General features: G+C 36.2%; 1 protein-coding gene across 4 annotated transcripts; it reads right to left on the bottom strand.

Annotated features, from left to right (window-relative positions):
* Positions 1 to 5293: 5293 nt before the first annotated feature.
* On the bottom strand, positions 5294 to 24696 carry LOC114186559 (protein ACTIVITY OF BC1 COMPLEX KINASE 7, chloroplastic-like). Of its 4 annotated transcripts, XM_028074496.1 has the most exons (18): positions 24572 to 24696; positions 23109 to 23702; positions 22837 to 22980; positions 22398 to 22523; positions 22115 to 22202; positions 20267 to 20360; positions 19970 to 20063; positions 19725 to 19779; positions 19497 to 19588; positions 19147 to 19317; positions 17154 to 17210; positions 16972 to 17055; positions 16688 to 16772; positions 8023 to 8084; positions 7873 to 7947; positions 7636 to 7740; positions 5954 to 6095; positions 5294 to 5635 (listed from the first exon to the last, which is right to left on the bottom strand). In XM_028074496.1, the coding sequence occupies exons 2-18, from the start codon at positions 23685 to 23687 to the stop codon at positions 5562 to 5564; spliced, it is 2127 nt and encodes a 708-aa protein (XP_027930297.1). In that variant the 5' UTR covers positions 23688 to 23702; positions 24572 to 24696; the 3' UTR covers positions 5294 to 5561. The 4 variants fall into 4 exon arrangements, 3 of the variants coding, with proteins under 3 accessions (XP_027930297.1, XP_027930296.1, XP_027930299.1); XM_028074498.1 differs by lacking the exons at positions 5294 to 5635; positions 5954 to 6095; positions 7636 to 7740; positions 7873 to 7947; positions 8023 to 8084 and adding an exon at positions 14261 to 14397; XR_003605112.1 differs by lacking the exons at positions 5294 to 5635; positions 5954 to 6095; positions 7636 to 7740; ... (11 more) ...; positions 23109 to 23702; positions 24572 to 24696 and adding an exon at positions 11706 to 14345 and having other exon boundaries at positions 7885 to 7947.

Below are 24696 nucleotides of genomic sequence, written 5' to 3' on the forward strand. Positions count from 1 at the left end.
AGCGAGTGTGAAATAGTGGCTTCACCACATCATCTCGCTTAGGCAGGCTCCTCTCGCCTAGGCGAGACCATCGTTCGCTCAAACACACATAACTCCTCGCCTGAACAAGGTTTCGCGTTTAACATGCACAAGTCTCATCGTGACCTTGCTTGGGCGAGCCATTCTCGCCTGAGCAAGAGAACCTGTCGCTCAACACTGACATTGGTCGCCTAAGCGAGAAATGCGAACCAAAACTAGGAACGAGATTCTGCAACTCTCGCTTAGGCGAGAGAGACTCGCTTGGGCGAAACTTGCAGAGTTTCGTCTCTCTTCACACACCCAATTCACCAAGACCATGCCAAATACAGTTTAATCATTCCCATTCATTCTATTTCAACAATCAAACCATATGAACATGCTTTATATCCATTTAAACAACCAAAAGTCGAGGTTTAATCAACAACAACCATCCAATACCCTAAACATTCATCCCCAAAACCACATAAAGCATAAGAAGGTTTTACAACCCACATCAAACAACCAATTCTTACTCTCATCACCCATACACGAAATTTCCAACATGCAAACTTCAAATGTGAATGACAAAACACAGAATCACATCACAAAATTTATACACATGCAAGGAAAGCTTCCCCTAACATGGAATTCTTGATTAAAAACGGAAAAGGTGAAGGTTCCTTGGTTCACCAATGCTTTGCTTCAGCCTTTCTCCCAATTCAGCCCCTTGCACACCCAAAACTCACCTCTCATTAAAGGCTAAAACGAAAAATAGACTTTATGGTAGTTTTAATTCCTATTCAATGGTCCTTACATAATGATTTTCAGCCCCTCTTGGCTACCCCTTCTGCTAGGGTTTTCTTTGCCCCTTCACATTCAAGCTAAAACTGATTCTATCCAAAAAACAATTAAGGTTTAATTCATGTTTATCAAGGTTTGAACTCGTGACCATACCAATGCCAATTCAATACACAACCATTCAACCAACTTATATTTCGTGATAACCATCAAAATCCTAAGATTATACCATCACTTAACAAGCTCAAATATATTATCAAAATAATAATAAATTAAAAATCACACAAATAGCATACATAGGACTCGAACCCAAGTCCTTTCACACACAACCAAGTACTCTCAAACACTTGAGCTAGTACTTTTCCACGTCACACCATTTAACCTTTAATGACATCAAAGTTCCTACCACCCGCATTTATTAATTAATTAACTATTTAATTAATTAATTTCCACGTGTCTTACACTTATCTCTTGAAGCATCTTCAACCAAGGCGCATGATACCAAATGATGGCCTTCCTCCAAGGGACTCCATGAAAATGCAAGGTGGAAGCTCCATGGATGATGGGAGGTTGCGCGAAAGCTAAGGGATGGAAAGGAAAAGTGTCTCGATTTGATGGTTTGGTGTGGTGTTTAGTGAAGGTTTTCTTAAGAGAGCTGAGGCCAACTCTAAGGAAGGAAGCTAGAGTGATTCTAGAGAGAATTCCACTCTAAAGTGAGCTCAAACAAGAGAGGTGCACCAATTTTTGAAACATTTCATTTCTCAAATTAAAGCTTGAAAATACATTAGTAGTGACCTCTATTTATAGGAGCAAGTTGTCTTAAACCTAGATGAGCAAACCCATAAAAATTTTATCTTGGAAAACTTAGAGAGTAAGCTAGAAATCCTCTCCAATAAGAGGTGGACATGTGGCCTCTACATGAGAGAATCCTCTGTACATATGAAATGACTCATGGCCACTCAAGCCTTGCTTATCATGTTTCAAGACTTATTCTTTGATCCCTTGGTCAACCATTCTATGCACTACATTTTAGTCAACCTTGGTCTTGACCTAAGTTGACTTTGGTTGACCCACTTTTCTTTTCTATTTATGTCCATTATACAAAACCCAAAAGGAAATTTCCTATTATAATTGGTCCAAAATACAAGGCCTAAATATTATTTAAAAACGAGATAAAGAAAATGGGCTAAGGCGTTGGCCCAAGCTACCATCAAGGTGTCAAACTTAAAAGAAAGCTATGTGAATACATCATAAAATTAAAAAAAATCTAGTTACAACATAAATTATTTTTTTCTTTTTGAACTTATTTAACATAGTGATCCTAGTTTTGTAAGCTAAATGTGTTTGTGTTTCTGTTCAATATTAATGAATTTTGGCTTTCTCTTCTGGCATGAATATTGCTTACAAAGCTAACAACATTATGACCATTATTGGTGGTGGACAAGGTCAACCCAAACAGGTAGATTATTTTTATAATACAATTGAATAATATTATCAGTTTAACTTTCAAGTTAATTGAACTGTATTGCTTAAGTGATATTCATGTATACCTTACAATAAGAAAGAAAAAGCCAAATTTTGTTATAGAGGTCCATGAATATAGGCAATGAAACTCAATGGCTTTGTCCTATTGGAGAATGTCTGTTAAGACCATGTCAGAGCAACAACCTTTTCTAAGAAGAGTTTCCTAACAATGTCCTTGAAAGATTTTATCTAGCTTTTGGCTCACCTAATATCATTTAGTTTATTAGTTAATTTTATTCCTTATCTCACTCTCCTTTTTATCATAATTTACTGTAGTTATTTGTGTTTGTTAGAAGTGGGCTTTAAGCCTAACTCAACCCCACAAAACTGGCTTGTAAGGTGAGGTTTGCACCTCACTTATATTTATGAAATGACCTTATCTCTAGGCAATATGTGACTTCCAACACCCCCCTCACGTTGAGGCATATTCATCTCGTGCGTGGGACAAGAAATTAGTGGGTGGTCCATTAGCGACCCGATATCGGATGGAACAGAATGTCCAAGAAAGTTCGCAAGGATAGACTCTAACTTGACTCTAACATTATTCCACAGACTATAAGTTACATGTTAGAACGCATTGTTGGACAAGGCTCATTTGGTATTGTGTTTCAGGTGGCATTAAATTGATAAGTTGTAGTTTAGATTAGTTGCTCTAAGATAGCTAATATAAAGCTGATTTCAACATATTTGTTTTGTAGGCTAAATGTCTTGAAATTGGAGAAACTGTAGCAATCAAGAAAGTTTTGTAGGATAAAAGATACAAGAATCGCGAATTGCAAACAATGCACCTTCTTGATCATCCCAATGTTGTATCAGTAAAACATTGCTTCTTTTCTACCATAGACAAAGATTAACTCGATCTTAACATGGTACTTGAATATGTACCTGAGACTGTATATCATTTGGTGAAGCACTATAGCAAGGCAAATCAGCAGATGCGCCTAATATATGTTAAACTTTACACATCAGGTTCTTTACGTATTACTTTTATGATAACATACTTGTGTTAGTTAAATCCCTATGCTGATCATATAAGAAATGTGTATGATATTGTGAGCATGAAATTTTGTATCATCGATTACTTATTGATTTAAGTAAAAGTCACAAGAGAGTAACCTAAATTTGGTCCTTTGTGAATTCGCATATAAGAAAATAGGCCCTTATTTTGTGTCAATTCTGTGTAGTTCTTTCTATTCTTGTTCACTTGAATACTTGAACTATAGATTTATTTTACAATCAGAGTACTAAATAGCATGCTAAAAATTAAGGATGGCAAAAAATCTAATTTTTTTATCCGATCTACTTTTGCTCCGATCCAATCTATTTAAAATTCATTTTATTAAAAATTCAATCTATTTAAAATCCATTTTAATGGATATGGATTTCAATATAATTTACATTTTATATATTTTATGGATTGAATATCCATTCTCTAAAACAAGATTTTCAAATATGGATAATCCAAAAAATCCAATCCAAATTTTCAATTTAAATTTTTTGTTGGGTTAGGCTAAAGGTTGAGATGGACTAGGCTAAATTCAGACTCAAATGGGCCTTGCTCGACGACCTGTACAGACCGACGACCCAGACGGCTAAGTCGGCATGACGACCCAGACAGGCTAAGTCGGCCCGACAACTTGGACAGGCTGAGTCGGCCTGACGACTTAGATGGACTGTGCCAAAAGACCCGTAGGCTCGATGACCCAAACACACTAGGCAGGCCCGAATACCAGGATGCGCTGGGATGGTTCGGACCGACGACTCAGACAGGTCGTGTTCGACGACTTGTATGGACTGGGCAGACCCAACGACCTTGATGGGTCAAGTGGGCCCAACGACCCAGAGGGGTTTAGTCGTGTTAGTCTTAAGGACACAAGTTTTATAAAATTTAATTTAAATTTCTTTTATAAAAAATAGATTCTGGATTTTGAACTTGATCCAAATATTTGGACTGAATTTAAATCTTGATTCAAATATTTGGATCTGGATTTAAAAAAAGATATCCAAACTAGTTTTGTTGAAAAAATTGATTTGGATCGAAAATCTAATCCAATTACTTGGATCTAAAATGGATGTGGATTTGATCATTAAAAATCCAATCTATGTCCCCTATTAAAAATGATGCTATAGTCATTGTGCACCGGAATGGTCCAGCATTATTATGGTGGAAATTGGGTCCATTAGTGCACAATAGTGATTCAATAACAAGGTTAACATCGTAAGCGTAAGGCATAGTTTGGTGGGCAATATTGATTCCAATAGTCATATTTTTTACTTTCATAACCAAAACTCAGTTTTACTGCCTTGACAAAGTACATGATTTATTGTTGATATATTTTAAATTTTACATTTGAATGACTTGAATTAATAAATTTAAGATAACTAGGTTAGTGTTTATATTGTAAGTTTATAATATATATATATATATATATATATATATATATATATATATATATATATATATATATTATGTGTATGTGTGTTCTTAATATCCTTAAATTTTATTAGTTGCTATTGTTATTATTATTTATTGCTGTTTTTTGTTAAAACTAATAATGGTATTTCCTTTGGGTATGTTGCTTCTTATTTTAATTAGGATTTAGGAGTGTATATTGTCGATAGTTGCTTATTTTTTACATAACAAAATTAATACATTAGGGCGTTTTTGCTTAAGGGTGAACTTTACCTCTCATAGTGGTTATATTACACTATATCTTATTTAGGACTTGGGTATTTTTTTCAATAATAATCATACTTTGCTAGTGACATTTCATATAGTATGACTTTACCCAATACGATATAACAATTAAGTTATAGAGCCATACCATACATATGGTATTAAAAAGACAATTCTAAAGACTTTATTATTCTCATTTAAGATAAAGAAACAACATAATGAAAGGAATATCTTGTATAATGAATGAATGACACAGTACAATGCAAAGTAGCAAGGTCAATATACAATTAGCCATAATTAGAATGAAAACGTGAAATGTTAATTTTTAACTATCTTATGTATGTTAATGGCAAATGTCTTTTCTTCTTATGAAAGTATTATCAGGAAGGAACATTTTATTGCAGTTTCATCACCCTCCAATCATGTTTCTGTACAACTTGTATTTGTATATCTTACTATGGTAATGTGAATTATATGAACGCTAATGCTGATGAATAAGAAATTTGAGATGAAGACTGCTATCATGCATATGCTTGAAGCAATTGAATACGGTGTGAATGAATCATTACATCATTTTCTCAAACTTATCAAGTTTCTTCACCCGTTGCATAGACCTTAAAAGTAGTGCCGCAAAAATGCCTGCAGATGGACAAGTTCATACCAATCAATCACAAGAATAAAGATGATGTACACATGATCATGATTAAGAGTCTATTTTGATAAAATTTTCTGTAAGTACATATAGAAGAAAGAAATAAATAAATTTCTCCCTAAGTTAAAACTGATTTATGCCTAAGTCAACAAGTTTTTGGAAAAGTTAATATGAGAGAGCATCTATAAATTAAGCATAAGCTAATTTTAGCTGATAAAAAAGTCAATTTCATTTTTCTCTCCAATAAGCACTTAAGGAAAATTTGTCCAAACAATATTTGAAGGAAGTTTTGTTATAAATCTCACCTGCACCAAGGAATGATCCATTTGCAAAAGTTTGATTGCCTTGGCTACTCAAAGTGATACCAAGATTTAGCAAGGTTCCCCCCAATACCGAATACATAGTTGCCATTTGTAAAATTGTTGCTTTCCTGGCAGCTCTTTCAGACTGGCAAATCAAGTTACAACACCAACTTCAGTTCAGTGAGAAAATGTTGCAAAATGTCTAACCTACATTGGACAATTTAATGACCTCTAAATTTAGGGTCATAACCCCTTGCACTGAAATTCTAAAGATTTACAAAAATTAACCTTGGTCGGAAATGGTTTATCTGCATAAGAAAACGCAAGATCTAGTATGATCTGATTTGGACACAATATATAAAAAAGCTAGGGACATGCTCTTTCTATTGAAGCAAATCCATTTGAAAACACAAAAAATGTGGTTTACACATCGTATTTAATGATATCATAATAAATTATGATCAATAAGAGTTTGTTAGAAGAAGTGTGTTGAAAGGATTAGAGACAAAACAGGTCCCAGTGGATGGTACCGGTCTGGTACCATGTTTGAGAAGAGAAAAACTTAGAAATATAATGAATTCTATGTATTATGTACACGCATGAGTATTTTTATTTATAATTAAGAAGATATTTAACAATAAGGAATAAAAGCAATATATAATTTTGAAAAATATTTGGTAAGATATCTCCCTATCAAATTTTATATCATATCATATATCTAAAGACTCCTCCCTCAAGCTAGAGTATATGTATCATGACACGAGACAAGTTTGTTACAAATGTCATGTGAGAAACTTTGTAAACATGCCAATCAATTTGTTGTTTGTTGATATTGAGAAAGTAAATAATGAGAAAGCTAGTAGATATTTTCTGGACATGATTTTCTCGATGTCAAAGTGACAATCAATCTTCAATATGCTCCATAATATTTATCACTCTCCGTCAAGTTAGAACATTTTATGATGAGTCAAGCTTGCTAAAAGTGGTTAGAGGTCACACTAGCTGTCAGAGAAAAAATACACATATGACATGGAAGTTGCCAGAAAGCAAGAAATGGTCAGAGGTGCACAACTACTGCTGGAAAGCAAAAATGGACACCACACACACAGCAAGTTGGAGGAAAAACGTTGGTGGTAAACAGCACTCATTGGAAAAGCATCAACGATTAAAAGTAATGACGTTGGTATACCATGACATTGACAGCAGCAAAGAATAGCGTATCCCACGGGAGCAGTGAAGCAAGAATAAATAACAGAAACCAGACAGCATATATAGTTTCTAAAAAAGTTACTCCTATGAGCAGTGGGTCCATACTTGATTTCCCTTTTTATTAGGCACTTGATGTCATGTCAAAAGGATCAGTGACTAAACAGGTGATGAAGGATTTTATTGTTCTGGTACCATGTTTGAGAAGAGAAACCAAGAAAAAATATAATGAATTTCGTGTGTTGTGTACAACGAGTATTATTATTTATGATGAAGAAGAAATACAATATAAAGAATAATAGCAATATATAATAATGGGAAATATTTGATAAGATATTTCCCTATCAAATAATATCATATCTCTCTCTATTTAATGTAATCAAATTATATCTCTACATAATGAAATCATATTTCTTGCAAATTATGCTGCTAGCATTCCCCTACAACTTGTACCATGTGAAGAAAAATAAATTGCTCACCTCCAGAACTCGAACTCGGAGTTTCAGATCTCCTGACTCAAGTTGCTTGACAAATTCCTCTATTCTTTGAACTCTATATGGCATTGATATAGAATTGGTTCTTGCCTAGAAATGTTCCACAAGACTTGTTAATTTAAGTGAATACATAATGCCATAATTAAAATAACAGAAGTTTTAAAATATGAAGAAACATCATCTAGAACGAAAAGCTAAAATGGAAGTTCCAAGGTGGGGTACATCATCAGCTTGTTTCCTTATCTCCTCCACAAGTTGTGGCCCAGTGCGCTGCTTTTGCCTTATATCTAGAAGTTCCTGTATGAAAAGTTCAAATTAGCACTAAATTTTAACATAGAATAAAAACGTAACTGGTCATGGATTGTTTTGAACCTGTGCATAAGGTGCGGCAATCTTCACAAAGGAGAAATCTGGATTGAGTATATAACCTAAGCCTGCAGAGAAGCAAAATGTAAAATAAAGATTAAACACGAAGAATCAAAGATTCTTGAAAAATATTCTCATTCTCATGCTATTCATGCAGTATGTTTTATTATCATTTGAATGGAAAATTTAATTGCACGTTATTTCTGATAATTATTCTGTAGCTATATAAACAGACTTGGAGTAATATTATAGTGTCTCCTAGCAGTCAAATCCATATTTAGCTACTAATCTTACATATTACCAAACCACAATACCATGATAGTGATATTTTACTATGTAGATCCACCTTTACTGTAAACCAATTCTGGTGTCTTGGTCTTTGGTAGGTTGATCTTATCTAGTTTACATAAGGTACCAAGGAGGTGACAGATCACATGCACAATAAAAAGGGTAGCCTCAACTGGCTTGCACATTGGTAACGGTTCAGGAAGCAAACATACAGACAAATTTCACAAGAAGGAGAGAAGGATTCAAAGAAGTACTAGGCTTTTGGAATACTATCCCGGTGAACCTAAGGATGAACAAAGAATGACATCTTTGAAAAAGGGACATCCAAAGAATGACATTCTATCCTGTCTTGTCAAATGTGTAAGTCAATAGAACCCAATTGGTAGCATGAGGATTAAGTTCGTTCACAATGAAAAGTTACAGTTGAAATAATAGCAAAGAATAGATGAAAATCTAAGGAATATAGCTTGGGATCTGTTAGGCATGGAAGTAATGAGAGGGTTAGGAAGAAATTTAAAGATAAAAATAGTAAAATGGTTAGTTGTTAAGGGGGGAGACTTTCTAGGAAAGTCTATATATTCTTATCTTGTGGGATGTTGAGGTGAGTTTTTGAGAGATGTCTGTGAGAGGGAGAACCTGAGAGAAAGGAAACCAGTTTTCCTTTGGAAGCTTTGGCTTTTACTGTGTGTAAAGTGAATAATACAATGGAAGACTTCCCTTTCCTTCTTTTTCCGTCTTGTTAGTTCAACACTATTTCTAGGTGCCTAACAATTTGGTCAGACTGGCCGAATCCAAAGAAAAGGGGAATTTTAGAAAGTAGAGTGAGTTCTCTAGGAAAAGTTTGGCCAGTAAGCAAGGAAGAGTTATGGCGGAGACGAAGATAGAATTGTCTATTTGCAAAGATATCATACGGGACATAAAGGAAATTAAAGAACTTCATCAAGATATCAAGAAAGGAAAGAAAGAGGTAAAGACGGGTTTGGATATTGTGAAAGATAGTTTGCAAGACATGAAGAGAGTAAAGAACTTCTTCAAGACATCAATATAGGAAAGAAACTTTCAGATGGAGGAGAAAATTCAATGAATCGGGATAAGAAAAGAGAAGAGGATGCCTGATAGAAACTAGGAAAAACTGAAAAAGATAGTATGTATTATTCAGCAATTTATGCAGTAAAACAGTAATGGGCTATAATTCTGCAGCAACACAATAATTCCAGAGTCATAGACTCCTCCAGAGAATACCTCTCCTTCCACTCCAAAAGACTAACTAACCCCCCTCCACCACTCTCCTCTCTCTCATATACCCAAACCCACCAAAATAGAATCTTTTACACGTCAGCCCTGCTTCCTAACTAATTTCTCACTCCTTCCCCATTTGGCCCCACTTTCTTTCTTCTGGTATAAACATTCCATATCTTGGGCCTAGTGTCAATAATTGTGCCTTGTTGAGTAACTAGCCCATGCTCCTTTCTCACTGTATGACTCTTATTTGGAGTCCTATCATTACCCTCCTCTGCAACTACAGCCTTGTCCTCAAGGCTGAATAAAGGAAATTGACTTTGCAATAGCACTTCATCTTCCCATGTTGTCTCTTCCTCGGTTCTTCCCTTCCACTTCACCAACCATTGCTTGATAATAGTACCCTCCTTCGAAATTTCCCGAACTGCTAACACTGCCTCGGGCTCTTCCATCCCTTCTTCCTCTATGCCCAATTCTGGTGGCAAAATAGATTCCACCACATGGTTCCCAATGGCCTTTTTCAGTTGAGAAATGTGAAAAATTGGGTGTACTCTGACTGATTCTGGCAGCTTCACCTTATACGACACTGCTCCAATTTTCTGAATTATTGGGAAAGGTCCATAATACCTAGGTGCCAACTTTTGATTAATACGGCGAGCTACGGTCTGCTGCCTATGTGGCCGCAATTTGACAAACACCCACTCTCCCACCTCCAATTGCATGAACCTACGTTTTTTGTCTGCAAATTTCTTCATCTGCTGTTGAGCTCGCAACAAGTGATATTTCAATTGTCGAATGGCCTCATCTCTATCAACCAAGTCAGCTGCTACTGTTTCCACTCGCGTTTCCCCTTGTATAAAATGCACTAATGGAGGTGGTGTTCTCCCATAAACCACTTCAAAAGGAGTTTTGCCAGTAGATCCATGAAACGTAGTATTATACCATAGCTCCGCCCACGGTACCCAATATGACCAGCTCTTAGGTTGTTCTGACACAAAACACCGCAAATAAGCTTCTAAACATCGGTTAACTACTTCCGTTTGACCATCAGTTTCCGGATGGTAAGCTGAACTCATTTTCAATGTTGTTCCCTGCAACCGAAATAATTCTTGCCAAAATAGGCTCATGAAAATTGGGTCTCGATCACTAACAATTGATAGTGGAATACCATGAAGTCTCACAATCTCTTTAGCGAACAGTTCAGCAATCTTTCTTGCGGTGTAAGGATGTTTCAGCAAAATGAAATGACCATATTTAGACAACCGGTCCACCACCACCAATATCGCCTGAAACCTTTTTGATTTGGGCAATCCTATAATGAAATCTAGGGAAACATCTTCCCAAATCCTGTCCGGAATAGGTAAGGGTTGAAGTAATCCTGCTGGAGAAGTTGCCTCATACTTCTGGCGTTGGCAGACCTCACATGCCTTAACAAATTCTTGAACCATCCCCTTCATACCAGTCCAATAGACATTGCCTGCAATACGTTTATAGGTTCTTAGAAAACCCGAGTGACCCCCGGCTGGTGACGAATGAAACTCAGTTAAAATGGTTGGAATTAACGATGACTTTGCTGATAACACCAATCTGTTTTTGTAAAATAACACCCCTCGATGTATGCTGAAACACGCGATCGATGAGTCCCCTTGTTGCAACTTCTGCACCACTTGCTGCAAGAAAGGGTCCGATTTAACTTCCTTTTGGACATGTTGTTCCTGCAGCCATATTGGAAAAGATTGAATCTCCTTCAATTCACCATCTTCAAACATTCTTGACAGTGAGTCGGCAGCCTTGTTATCCGGACCAGGTTTGTAAATCACCTCAAACTGATATCCCAACAGCTTTGCCAACCAATTTTCTTGAGCTGCAGTGGTGATCCTTTGATGTAAAAGGTGTCCCAAGCTTTTCTGGTCAGAATACACCTTGAAACTTCTTCCAATCAGATACGGTCTCCAATGTTGGACAGCTAAGACTAACGCCATTAACTCTTTTTCATAGGCTGATTTATTTAAATTGGTGGGTGACAAAGCTTTACTGAAATAAGCTATTGGGTGACCGTCTTGCATCAACACTGCCCCTATCCCTGCTCCGGAGGCATCACACTCAATTGCAAATGGCTTGGAAAAATTAGGCAAGGACAATAGAGGAGCGTGAGTCATTACCTTTTTTAATTCTTCAAAAGCCAACTCTGCTGCAGGACCCCAATGAAATCCGTCCTTCTTTGTCAATTCCGTGAGAGGTCTAGCAATCTTACCATAATTCGCAATAAATTTTCGGTAGTACCCCGTCAAGCCCAAAAAACCTCTTACACCCTTTACATTATGAGGAATAGGCCAATTCAACACACTTTTAATTTTTTCTGGGTCCACTGCCACTCCCTTTTCAGAAATTAAATGACCCAAATATTCCACTTGCCTACTCCCAAAAACACACTTCTTTCCATTTACCTTAAGGTATTGTTCACGCAGCAACTTCAACACTATAGCTACGTGTTTCAAATGCTCCCCCCATCCTTTGCTGTACACTAGTATATCATCAAAGAATACTAGAACAAACTTTCGTAAATATGCCTTGAAAATATTATTCATGGTTGATTGAAAAGTGGCCGGGGCGTTAGTCAACCCAAAAGGCATCACCAAAAATTCGTAGTGACCCTCATGTGTCCTAAAAGCCGTTTTATGAACGTCTTCCTCCGTCATACGTATTTGATGATATCCCGATTTCAAGTCTAGTTTTGAGAAATAAATCGCTCCATGTAACTCATCTAATAACTCTTCTACAACTGGAATGGGATATTTATCAGGAATTGTGACCCTATTTAATTCCCTATAATCCACACACATGCGCCAAGATCCGTCCTTCTTCTTAACAAGAATGACAGGGCTGGAAAACGCACTTGAACTATGTCTAATAATTCCCTGCTTCAACATCTCCCCAACCTGTTTTTCAATCTCCTCCTTATGGTGATATGGGTATCGGTAAGGACGCACACTAACCGGCCCCGTTGTAGGCTGCAATTCAATGGAATGAGTAACAGCCCTGCATGGTGGTAGTCCTTGTGGCTCCTGGAAGACAACCGCAAAATTTGCTAAAATTTGTCGAATATCTCCAACTTGTTTATCAGACAACCCTTGTTTCAAATTGGACTTTTCATCAAGACTATTCCCTTTAACCAAACTCTGGAGGGAAGTCACTGTTTGCCCTTGTTGTCCAGATTTCTTTTGTTTCTGACCGTGTAACTCTATCTGTTTGCCATGCCAAACAAAACTCAAAGTCATCTCCTCCCAATCGAAAGTGACCTTCCCAAATCTCTGCAACCAAGCAACTCCTAAAATCATGTCTACATCTCCCAACTCTAACACATATGGCGCTACTACAGTAGAGAATTCTCCTAATTGAATTTCCAGCTCTTTACATTTTCCCACAGTTGACACCTTGTGCCCATCTCCCAAACGCACCCCCATCGATTTCCCTTTGTCGACTTTCAACTCCATTGCAACCACCACATGAGGAGAAATAAAATTGTGGCTAGCCCCACTGTCAATCAACACCCCCAAAGCTACTCCATGGAGACGACCCTCTAAACGCAAGGTTGAAGGACGATTCCGACCCCCACACGATATTTCGACTTCCGCAAACAGCCCCATAGACCCACATTCCAAGGTACGATCAGCTTCCTCCTCTCGCAGCTCAATCGCGATAACCTCCCCCTCTTCATTAATTGTTTCGTCATCTGCTAACACCACCAATCTCAACTGGCGCTCCGCACACTGGTGTAAAGGGTGGTATTTCTCACCACATCGGAAACAAAGCCCCTGAGCCTTCCTGTTCATCAGCTCAGAATACGGTAAGTGCTTCGTACCACGATTGCGATCGGTGGTCGGAGTGCGGTCCGCGGATACACGACTACCCTGCGGTGTCACAGATCTTGATTCGTGGGGACTCGAACTACTCACCGAAAATGATTTGGATTTTGTCCCTTGTGTTGGGTCTGGTCCAACTCCTAACCTCATTGGATATGGGCCTTGGCCTGACCCAGATCCAAACTTGTCCACTTGACCCGTACCCCAATCCCGATTACTTTTCCAAACACGTGTTCCTCCTCTTCTTTGAAATCCATCACCCTGTAATTCGATTTTCACATCTCTAGCCAGACGCATGGCTTGTAGACGGTTCACAGGGTTGAAAGTGCGAACCCTCCGTCGAATCTCTGATCGCAGTCCTCCAATAAAATAGCCTAGGTATTGCTCCTCTGGTAGCCGCGATACTTGAGACGATATGTATTCAAACTCTGCCAAATATTCTTCAACGCTACCCGTCTGCAACAAATCTTTTAATTCCTCAAAAGGATTATTGCTGGTACGACCCCCATAACGACCTATCAACTCTCGTTTCAGCTGGGCCCACGACAAGTCCTTCTCGGATTCTTGTAGAAGGTTGAACCAATGAATGGTTGCACCTTCCATGCTCAACTTGGCTAAACGAACCTTCACCTCCTCGGTCGAGCCTTGCACCTCAAAATATGTCTCTGCCCGTGTAATCCACCCCACAGGGTCAATGCCGTCAAAAGACGGCAACTCAACCTTCTTCGCCGACATCTTATACTCGGCTCCAGACTCCATTCCCAAAAATGGAGATGTTTGACAAACCTCACGTCGTTCTGTATGCAACTTAGCAAACTCCTCCAAAATGGATTGGCGAAATTCCGCCAATGACTGACGTACTGATACTTCCATTGCTGCCATTTTCTCCTCCAATGCTTCGACTCGGTCAGACATTTTTGGTGGCATGGACAACAATACTAGGTCCCCTCGTAATCCGGCAGGTCGGACCAATGATAGAAACTAGGAAAAACTGAAAAAGATAGTATGTATTATTCAGCAATTTATGCAGTAAAACAGTAATGGGCTATAATTCTGCAGCAACACAATAATTCCAGAGTCATAGACTCCTCCAGAGAATACCTCTCCTTCCACTCCAAAAGACTAACTAACCCCCCTCCACCACTCTCCTCTCTCTCATATACCCAAACCCACCAAAATAGAATCTTTTACACGTCAGCCCTGCTTCCTAACTAATTTCTCACTCCTTCCCCATTTGGCCCCACTTTCTTTCTTCTGGTATAAACATTCCATATCTTGGGCCTAGTGTCAATAATTGTGCCTTGTTGAGTAACAGGCCCATGCTCCTTTCTCACTGTATGACTCTTATTTGGAGTCCTATCAATGCCATTGACAATAATGAAATTAATAAGGGTGTGGAAGAACCACTTTTCCCTTGGGACAATAATGAAATTAATAAGGGCGGTAGCGGCTGCAGTGACAGGGGCAACAGAAAAATTTGTGAAGGAACCCTAGGCTCTAGATACCATATTGAATATAGTGAAAAATAGGTATGAGATTAATCTCCCCTGTGTCTAAAATACACCTAGGGTAAAATATTTATAATGAAGAATGATACAAGTATATATGACAACCAAACATAAATATGGTAAATATAAGATATTATTATAAAAAATATTAACAATATCTACAAATATCAAACAAAATCTATGTTTCCCTAATTAACATGAAACACAATATATCTAACAACCACAATAATAATACTAAAGTTGTCTGCTATTCAGATGTTGACTGGACATGATCTGTTTCTAATAGAAGATTTACTTCCGGTTACTGTGTTTCCATTGGAGATAACTTGATTTCTTGGAAGAGCAAGAAACAAAGTGTTGTGGCAAGATCTAATGCATAAGCAGAATACAGAGCTATGGCCTCAACCACTTATGAACTTGTTTGTCTTAAACAATTACTTAGAGAGTTTCAATTTGGAGATGTCACTCAAATGACACTTAAATATGACAATCAAGCTACTTTTCATATTAGTTCTAATCCTGTTTTTCATGAGAGGATTAAGCATATTGAGATTGATTGTCATTTTATTCAAGAAAAAATTGTAGCTGGAGACCTTAAGACTTAGTTTGTTAACTCAAGTGATCAGTTAACAAATATTTTCACTAAGTCTTTACGGTGACCTAAAATTGATTATATTTGCAACAAGCTTAGTACATACGATTTATATGCTCCAGCTTGAGAGCGAGTGTTAGATATTGGTAGGTACAATACTATGTGTATTTGGGCTTAGCCCATTGTTAGAAGTGGAGTTTAAGCCTAACTCAACATCACAAAATCGGCTTGTAAGGCGAGGTTTGCACCCCACTTATATATTGTGAATTGACCTTATCTCTAGTCGATGTGGGACTTCCAGCACACCCCCTCATGCCAAGATATATTCATTTCGTGTGTGGGAATAGAAAATAGTCGGTGGTCTGTTAGCGGCCCGATATTGGGTGGAACAGAATGTCCAAGAAAGCTCGCTAGGATAGGCTCTAACCTGGTTCTAATACCATGTTAGAAGTGGAGTTTAAGCCTAACTCAACCCTACAAAACCGGCTTGTAAGGTGAGGTTTGCACCCCACTTATATATTGTGAATTGGCCTTATCTCTAGTCGATGTGGGACTTCCATCACCCATATTTTCCTTTATTATCTTCATTATTAATATGTTACCCTATGTGTATTTTCTACACAAAGGGAATTAACCCTATATCAAATTTTCACTATTTTCACATTAGGCATGGAAGTAATGAGAGGGTTAGGAAGAAATTTAAAGATAAAAGTAGTAAAATGGTTAGTTGTTATAAGGGGAGACTTTCTAGAAAAGTCTATATATTCTTATCTTGTGGGATGTTGAGGGTAGTTTTGTGACAGGGAGAACCCTATGAGAAAGGAAAGCAATGTTCCTTTGGAAGCTTTGGCTTTTACTGTGTGTAAAGTGATTAATACATTGCAAGACTTTGTCTTTTTCGTCTTTTTCTATCTTGTTCTTTCATCACTATTTCTAGGTGCCTAACAGAATCTGTCCTAACCATATCAAACGTCCAAATCGTCATACAATCTACGATGATTACATATTTATTCTAATTGTGGAGTCTTACATAACTTTCCCTAGGAAAAGTTTGATTATCATCTTATAACAAACAAACTAATTAAATTAAAGACGTACTATAGGATGTTAAAAGAATAAAAATACTTTGGAAGAATGATCACTGATTCAGGGAAAAGAACAGGGAAGAGAAAGGACCAAACCTTCAAGCGTAGAAAATGCTCTAATGACAAAGGTGAAGGTAGATGGAAAACGGAAAGGCTGATCTTGTGCTATTGCAAATAAATCCTGCAAAAAACTCCATCAATAATAAAATTATATAGTAGAAAATCCTATAGATACTTGGAGCTACCTAGAAATCCAACGATTTTCCATCATTTACAAACAATCATGCAAAATAATTGCAGATAAATAATTACAGTTAAACAAACTCTCGCACTATGGAGGAACTGCAATATTGATCCAATATAATTAAATACTAACATACCTCCCCAATTGCAGATAAAGTCTGTTGTTGATCAGGTGTCTGGCTTAGAAGATTGTCCAAGAAAAACTGCACAGATCTCCTCACCTGTAAGCCAAATTAAGAAATTTCTATGATTAAGATATGTCATAATTTCAAACTGTTAATGATAATATTGTAAGAGTACAGGTACTAAATATCCTTACTGATGACAGGTCACCAGTGGGTTGGAGGGCTCCAAGATCTATAAGGCATTGCATAACCTGCACCATTGTCAATAGAAAAGTTTAAGTAGATGTGAAAGGGCCCTGGAAATGGGAAGTTCAAGTTCAAGTTCAGAGAAACTTCATATTCCTTATCTTGAAAAGTGTCACTGGTTAATATATTTCTAATATGGTTAGGTACTACATATTTCTAATATGGTATCAAAGCCTTATACCTTAAGGGTTTAAATTTTTATCCTTGTGACCCCAATGTTCTAATAACCAATTGATTTCAACAAGTAGTGGCTGAGCGCATTTGGATAATTGGTTTGTGACAAACTATCATGTTACTAATTGACAATTAAAACTTAGACCCTTGGAATATTTAAGCTCCTTATTTGGAGAGGTTACACAAGTAGGTGTTAAGAACAGAAGAATAAATCAGCTAAGTATGCTTCAAATAAAGGATGTTAGTAAATGGTTGGTACAATTATTATGTTTAACCTTACAAAGGATATTATTGAATTCCTTTGTTTTGCTATTAGCATTTCTTTTTTGGTTGTCATCCCTAGCAAAGTAGAAATCTAGTATAGGCTACAATAACAAAGTCTCATGTGAGATTTGTTACATGAATCACACAACTCCATTTGGTACTGTTAAAAACCAAAGTTTCTGGAATACTATTTAGCAAGAAAACTCCCTTGAGAACTTCCTCCAAAGTCCTTTTTGGTATTATCCCTCTTCCTTTCACAATATTAAATATCATGCAATCAAATTTTTTGACGGATATTTCTTATGGTCTTCTATGTACAACCATTGTTGGAGATCCCATATCAATTAAGATAAATGTTAAGTATATAAGTAGATTCAAACCTCACCTTACAAGTCGGTTTTGTAGGATTAAGTTACGCTTAAAATCTACTTCTTAAGAACTCTCTTAACCAATTTTCTATTATCTTTTCCTCAATTCGTACTACACAAATCTTTTCTTGTTTGTACATAATCATTTTCTATTTTATCCTTTCTTGTATGCCCACACATCCATTATAAAATTATTATTTCTGCTACTCCCCCCTATTCACGTTCTCTCATAGCCCAATATTCACTACCATATAGTATAGTTGGGCATATAGTTGTGTGATAAAACCTGCCTTTGAATTTGATAGTTACTCTGCCATCACAAATAACCGATGATACCTTTCTCATTTTATCCATCTTACTTGTGTCGTTTGTAACATTATCATTCATTTTATCCATCATTTTTTATGATTGAACCCGACTTTAAACTCAAAAACCTATGGTATGATGTATTCTCCCACTTTACTTATGAGTCATCTTCCTCCTATGTCTTTCTAAACTTGCACTGCATATATTGTCTTACTCCTACTTAAATGAAAACCCCATGTTTCCAAAATTTGCCTTCAAAGTTCAAGCCTAATGTTGATTCCCTTGATTTCTCAATCAAGACTATATCATGCACAAAACAATACAAAAATAAGGAAACTCTTTTGTATGTCCTTGATAAGCACGTCCAAGACTAGGTTAGACATGCAAGGACTTAAGGTTGAACCTTGGTGTATATTTAAATAGGAAAGTCCTTAGCTCCTCTTGGAGTTCTCCCACTTCAAGGGTGAAGTTTTCCTAAAAGGAATAGAGGACGCTTTCCTGAGAGCTAAGCTTTGGAAATTGGTGTGGAAAGGTTTGTTAATCCATCATTGTTTACCTTGTATTAATCTTTTAAACAGCACTAAGTTTCTCCCTAAACATTGCACACAAATTAACATTCGCTAACATATAATTCCTATACAAGTTTCATATTTTGATATATATCAAGCTCCATGTAATCTTACATGTCTATACTTTACAAAAAGAAAGATGCATGAAGAGACATTAGAAAACAATTTTTGATATTAGTTTATCAAGATATCAGATGGGAAGTACTTGTTATGATAATGTCTCCCATGTTTTCAAAGATGCATCATAGCAGAAACTAGACCTTTTTGGCATCCTTTTCATATACAGCATAGAATAGTTCAAGCAGTCTCTCTCGGGTGAAAGATTTTATCTCCCCCATCATACCAAAGTCATAATAAATAATTGCTTCATCAACATCAACGGCAAGATTTCCAGGATGTGGATCAGCATGAAAGAAACCTGTTTTTAATATCTGCAAAACAAGCAAGATTTAATACTCAAAATACCTTTTATTTACAACTATCTCGAAGCAAAATTTCTTTTCTATGTTTATCAAAACATAGGCATATATAGGCTATGAAACATTCACATGAACCCAAAAGATGACAATATTGAATATTGATAGTTTCAGTGCGAAACAACAATGTGGACCTGAATCAAGTATGCCTCAATAGTGCGTGATGAGATTCGTAATCGATCATAACCACGCGAAGTTAACATATCCACTTCATTTATTTTGATACCTATTTTCAAAAAGTAAAACCAAAGTTCAATGATATAATAACATACAACCCTTGAAGGAAAAAAGTTAATTATTTTAGCTTCCACTTTTAAAGAAAAAGAAGAAAACAAGTAAGCTGCACTGGTCAAGTTGACAACCTGGCACATACTCCAATGCCAATACCTTTGATGCAGTATAATCCCAATAAACCAGCTGCAAAGGTGAAAACGAAGGATGTAGTAGTAAAAATTAACATTAGCACTAGACATTAGTGATTTATATGTGCTACATACATGTTTAAAGGAGATTAGGAAGATTGGAGAGGTAAACTAAGTTTCAAGGAAACTGAAACTATCTGAATAAAAATATCCAGCAGGGTATAGTATAGCAACAAGAAACATACAGGTACTCGGACCCACTTTATGTTTCGAAAATCTCGGCGGAATCTATCAGCGTTCTTTCCTTCATTTATATAATCAATTTCTTGATACAAAATCCTGAAAAGTACAATGTGCAGGACAATATAAATTACGTAAGACATGTTAAGGACAATATAAAATTCATAAGGGACAATTCCAATGACAGTAATTAATGATAGTAGGTATAGTGAAGGCCAAAACAAGTTACTAAGAGTCTAAGATTTTAACGTGCAATGAGGGAAGAAGAAATTTGCTTCAAACACAATGTTTGTATTACTTACGTTGCACATTCTTCATATATACCAACCCAATCTCTTGTTGGACCCCCTAGAGTTTCACTTCTCTGAAAATATTCTGCAATCAGCTTTAAGTTTCCTGGACATTCATGAAAAGGAAACATGTTAAAGTAAAACAAAATTTCAACAATGACCAGGCTTTAATCTCACTAATTGACCACAATTGGAATTACTACTCAAATCATGTGTAAGAAATAACTCATTCAGATCATTGACCAGACTCGATTATATAAAGTAAAGCTACCTAAAACCAATATTTATATTTATTAGACTTTTTACTAGCATAAGCATCACAATGAGAAATTTGATCCCAACTAACTACATTAGCACCGTAGATCAACGGCTTGGGTAAACTTCAATATTTTATTAGTGTTGAAAGGATTAGTGATAAAATATGTCATAGAGGATGAACTGCTCTGGTACCATGTTGAGAGAAAACAAGAAAAAATATTATAAGTTCCATATATTGTGTACACACATTAGTATTCGTATTTATAATGAAGATGAATTACAATAATAAGGAACAAAATCAATGTCTAATAATGGGTAAATATTTGGTAAGATATTTCCTTATCAAATCATATCATATCTACTTATTAATGTAATAAAATCATATCTCTAACATAATCAAATCATATTTCTAAAATTTGGTATCAAGGATTTAAGCTAGCTCAGTTTGGGAATGCTATTGCAATTTCAAATAAAAATATATGCCTTAGATATATTGTACGGAAACAGTTTGATTTGACACTCCAATAGATCAAAATAACAAATTATTACTAAAACTAAGGAACCTTATTCAGACCTGAGCAGGTACAGTTCAAGAAGTTAGTTGAGATACTAAACTATCTTGCAATAACCAGACTAGATATTTCCTTGACAGACAATAGATGAGTCATTTTACACAATCTTCATGTGTTGATCATTGGAATGTAGTCCTTTGAATCTTGAGATACATTAAGAATGGGATACTTCAATGCAGATAGTGTGATTAATCTATTGATGGGTAGTCTACTTTGGAATATTTTATTAGGCAAAGTAAGAAGCAAAAAGTAGTTGTTGAAGTTCACAGAGACCATGTATTGAGCCAAGAAAATGTTCACGTGTGGTCTTACAAGAGTAAACAACTACTTTGTGTATTATAGTTTGGAAATGTTGGGCATATGAAGCTTTATTGTGGATAGTCAAGAGACTTTACATATTGCTTCAGTCCAGTCTTTCATAAGTGAACAAAGCAATAAAGAAAATGACCATCACTTGATCAAGGAAAAAAGTTCTCTGACGAAATAACTGAGGTTTGTTAAGTCTAGGGATTAACTTGAAGGTATCCTTTCAATGTGCCTGAAGCCACTGTGCAAGTTAAAAGCTGCATTTGATTTTGTATGCGCTATTATGAGAAAGAATATTAGAAAGTATAGAATTGTATATGTTCTGAATGTATTGTGTGTCTAATGCAGACCACACTATGTATTTATACTATTGAATAGAATCAATTACAATAAAGACACCTAATAATTAAGAATCAATCATACTAATTTCTGAGATTATGTAACGGTTGATTTTCTAGAAATCTGTAACAACTGATTATATTCTAACAGAAAGTATATCCTATTTAGAGAAAATGCCTTTTATGTTGGGGGCCTTATATTTTGTTTTGTAAATTATTAGGATTTGACACCTTGTTTTAAATTCCCTAATATTAGAGATTGCAAATCAAGTAGAGTTTCCTCAAATAATTTAGAAATCCTTAGATCCATCTCAAGTGTGATGACAATAACTATATCAAAATCACAAGACGTAGCAAATGGAAGAAGCAAAATGACCACAACTTACGCAAGTCAATGTCAAAAAGCTTCTTTAGTCCAGGTCTTTGGACTTTGACAACTACTTTTTCTCCATTGTGTAATATAGCTCGATGAACCTACAAATAGGGCCCCCAAAAATGGAAGTAAAAAAAGCTGAGTTATCTCATCCGATTGTCCCTACTGCCAAGAAGTTGTGTTCAAATTTAGAGTTCTAGCACTACAAAGGGCATCACTAACATCAATGCATTAAGATCATTATCTTGAATAGAAGAAATAAAAAAAATATGATTGTCAGCATAGGCATAATTCACCTGACCAAGACTAGCAGCAGCAATGGGCCGATCTTCAAACTCTTTAAACAATACATTAATGGGAGCTCCTAATTCACTCTCAATAAAGCCTCTTGCTCTCTTGGGAGAAAAAGCAGGTACCCTGTCCTGCAGGATTAAAAACTATTAAGTATTGGAAATGAGAGATATAAAGAACAGATACGAAGAACAGAGAGAGAACTAAAAATATGATTCAAAATTAACTGTGATTACATCAGAGATAGCTATAAATAGCTATGAGCGTAACTCAATCCTGAGTCAGCACTGTAAGCATTTGTAAGACTGTAACTAACTTGTAACTACATTAGAAAAAAAAAGTGAAATGTAAAATTCAAAATACAGTGAATTCCTTGCTAAAAGAATTTCTCTAAAAATATGTCAAACAGGCACCCAAATTGAGCACTAGACCCTACAAATGTACCTGCAATTTCGCAAGCTCATCTACAAACTCCCGAGGAAATAGATCCGACCTTGTTGATGATAACTGTCCAAGTTTAATGAAAGTTGGGCCAAGTTGTAATACACACTCCCTTAGCCATGCAGCAGTTTTCTGCCTTCTTCTTTTCTGAAATACAATGTCAAATTACTTTGAATCAGCAAAGGAAAAGCATAACAGAAACTTAATTAGAAAATTAATAGGGATGAGGGCTGAAGAAATGTTTGCATTGGCAACGACATAACATCCATACCTACCTGCTTTTCTTCTGTAAAGCCACCCAAATATGCCCATTTTGCATTGTCCAACAGAACTCGAATACGTAAAGAAAAAACAAAAGACCAAACATCAATAGATCTCTGCACGGAATTGTAATTTTCATTGGCCCAACTGAAGCCTTCATCTGAAGGCAAAACTTTTAGCTCTTCCAGAGGTGGAAGTTCTTTAGAGGTTCTAGATTTCACTGTCTTTGTCAAGGCCGGGCTTGGGTCCCTTCTTACTAAACTTGCTCCATTAACAGCTTGCTTTGAACTGCTCCCCATTTCCACTTTATTCTCTGACATTGTCTTTCTTTTCACTATCTCATTTGCTGGAACCATTTTAGCAACTCTACCATTTGTACCATATTTTGATGGAGGCAATTCTGTCTGTCGCATTTCAACCAGGAATCTAGGAAATTTATCATTTTCTAACTTATCAGATTTTGACCTTCTATTATTTGGCAATTTACGAACTAAAATTGAGCCTGGAAAACTGAGATTGTGTAGTGCTCTTCGCTGATTTCCCAACTTTATATTGTTGTAACAATAACCATGCAAAGCCATTATTACTGCCATTCAAGATGATGATACCTTGCAAAACATCAATATAAAAAGAAAAGGAACCGTACATGTCAAGTTGGTACTTAATTCAGAAAATCAATGGAATCTCATAAAAACAAGGCTTCAAAGAAGACTAAAGAGAGGACAGGTTGAGGCTGAAGGGTGTGATCAAAGATCTGAATAGTATAAAGAATTTCAAATGAAAAACAACAAACAATTGAAATGCAATCAATCAGGCTTAACAAGGCTTAACAGAATCGGTAAGACAGCAAACTTGTCATGTTGAGTGGTTAAACAGGGTCAACACAATACTGGAAACCAAACCAACTAACAAAACATAAATTTGATGAACCTCATCTCAGATATAATTTTTTGTTTATTTTCTCAAACCACAGTGATCAATCTTGCTCGTGATTCGAACAAGTACTAAATGTGGGTGTCTCTCCCATCATAGACTAGCCCCGTTTGCCAGAACACCCCTCCCGGTTTCATCTTAGGTAATTCATTATCATATATCAAAAATATGAAAAAGAAAATCCTACGGCCAACTATCAAAAGGATTAGAGTTTCGTATTACTAACTCCCAAACTTACTATCAATCACCAATTAATCATCATCAGAAAAACAAAACGTAAGAACATCGTACAGACAAAGCAACAGAGTAACTCAATACTCCAAATGACAAGGACAATTTTACTGAGAAATTTAAAGCAAATGGAATCAAAGCATTGTAATTTAATTGAACCCTTTGACTCTTACTCTGCAATGAGACTGCCAGAAAGATCGAGTTCAATCATATTTGCAAGAAAATCAGGTGCCCAGTTGAGATAACTCGCAGAACAATAACATTACCAATTGAAAGAAGCAATTCAGAATGGAAGTGGAGAATTGTTGCATACCTGGGACAACAGAGATACCCTCAGAGAACCCAGAGGTACTAGGATGTTCTGGCTTCAAGTAAGTTTCAACGTTGAGGGTGGTGGTGGACTTGGAACATGTAGCATTATACAGATTTTTTTAAACA

The sequence above is a fragment of the Vigna unguiculata genome, chromosome 6 (genome assembly GCF_004118075.2).
Source record: "Vigna unguiculata cultivar IT97K-499-35 chromosome 6, ASM411807v1, whole genome shotgun sequence".
NCBI lineage: Eukaryota > Viridiplantae > Streptophyta > Magnoliopsida > Fabales > Fabaceae > Vigna > Vigna unguiculata.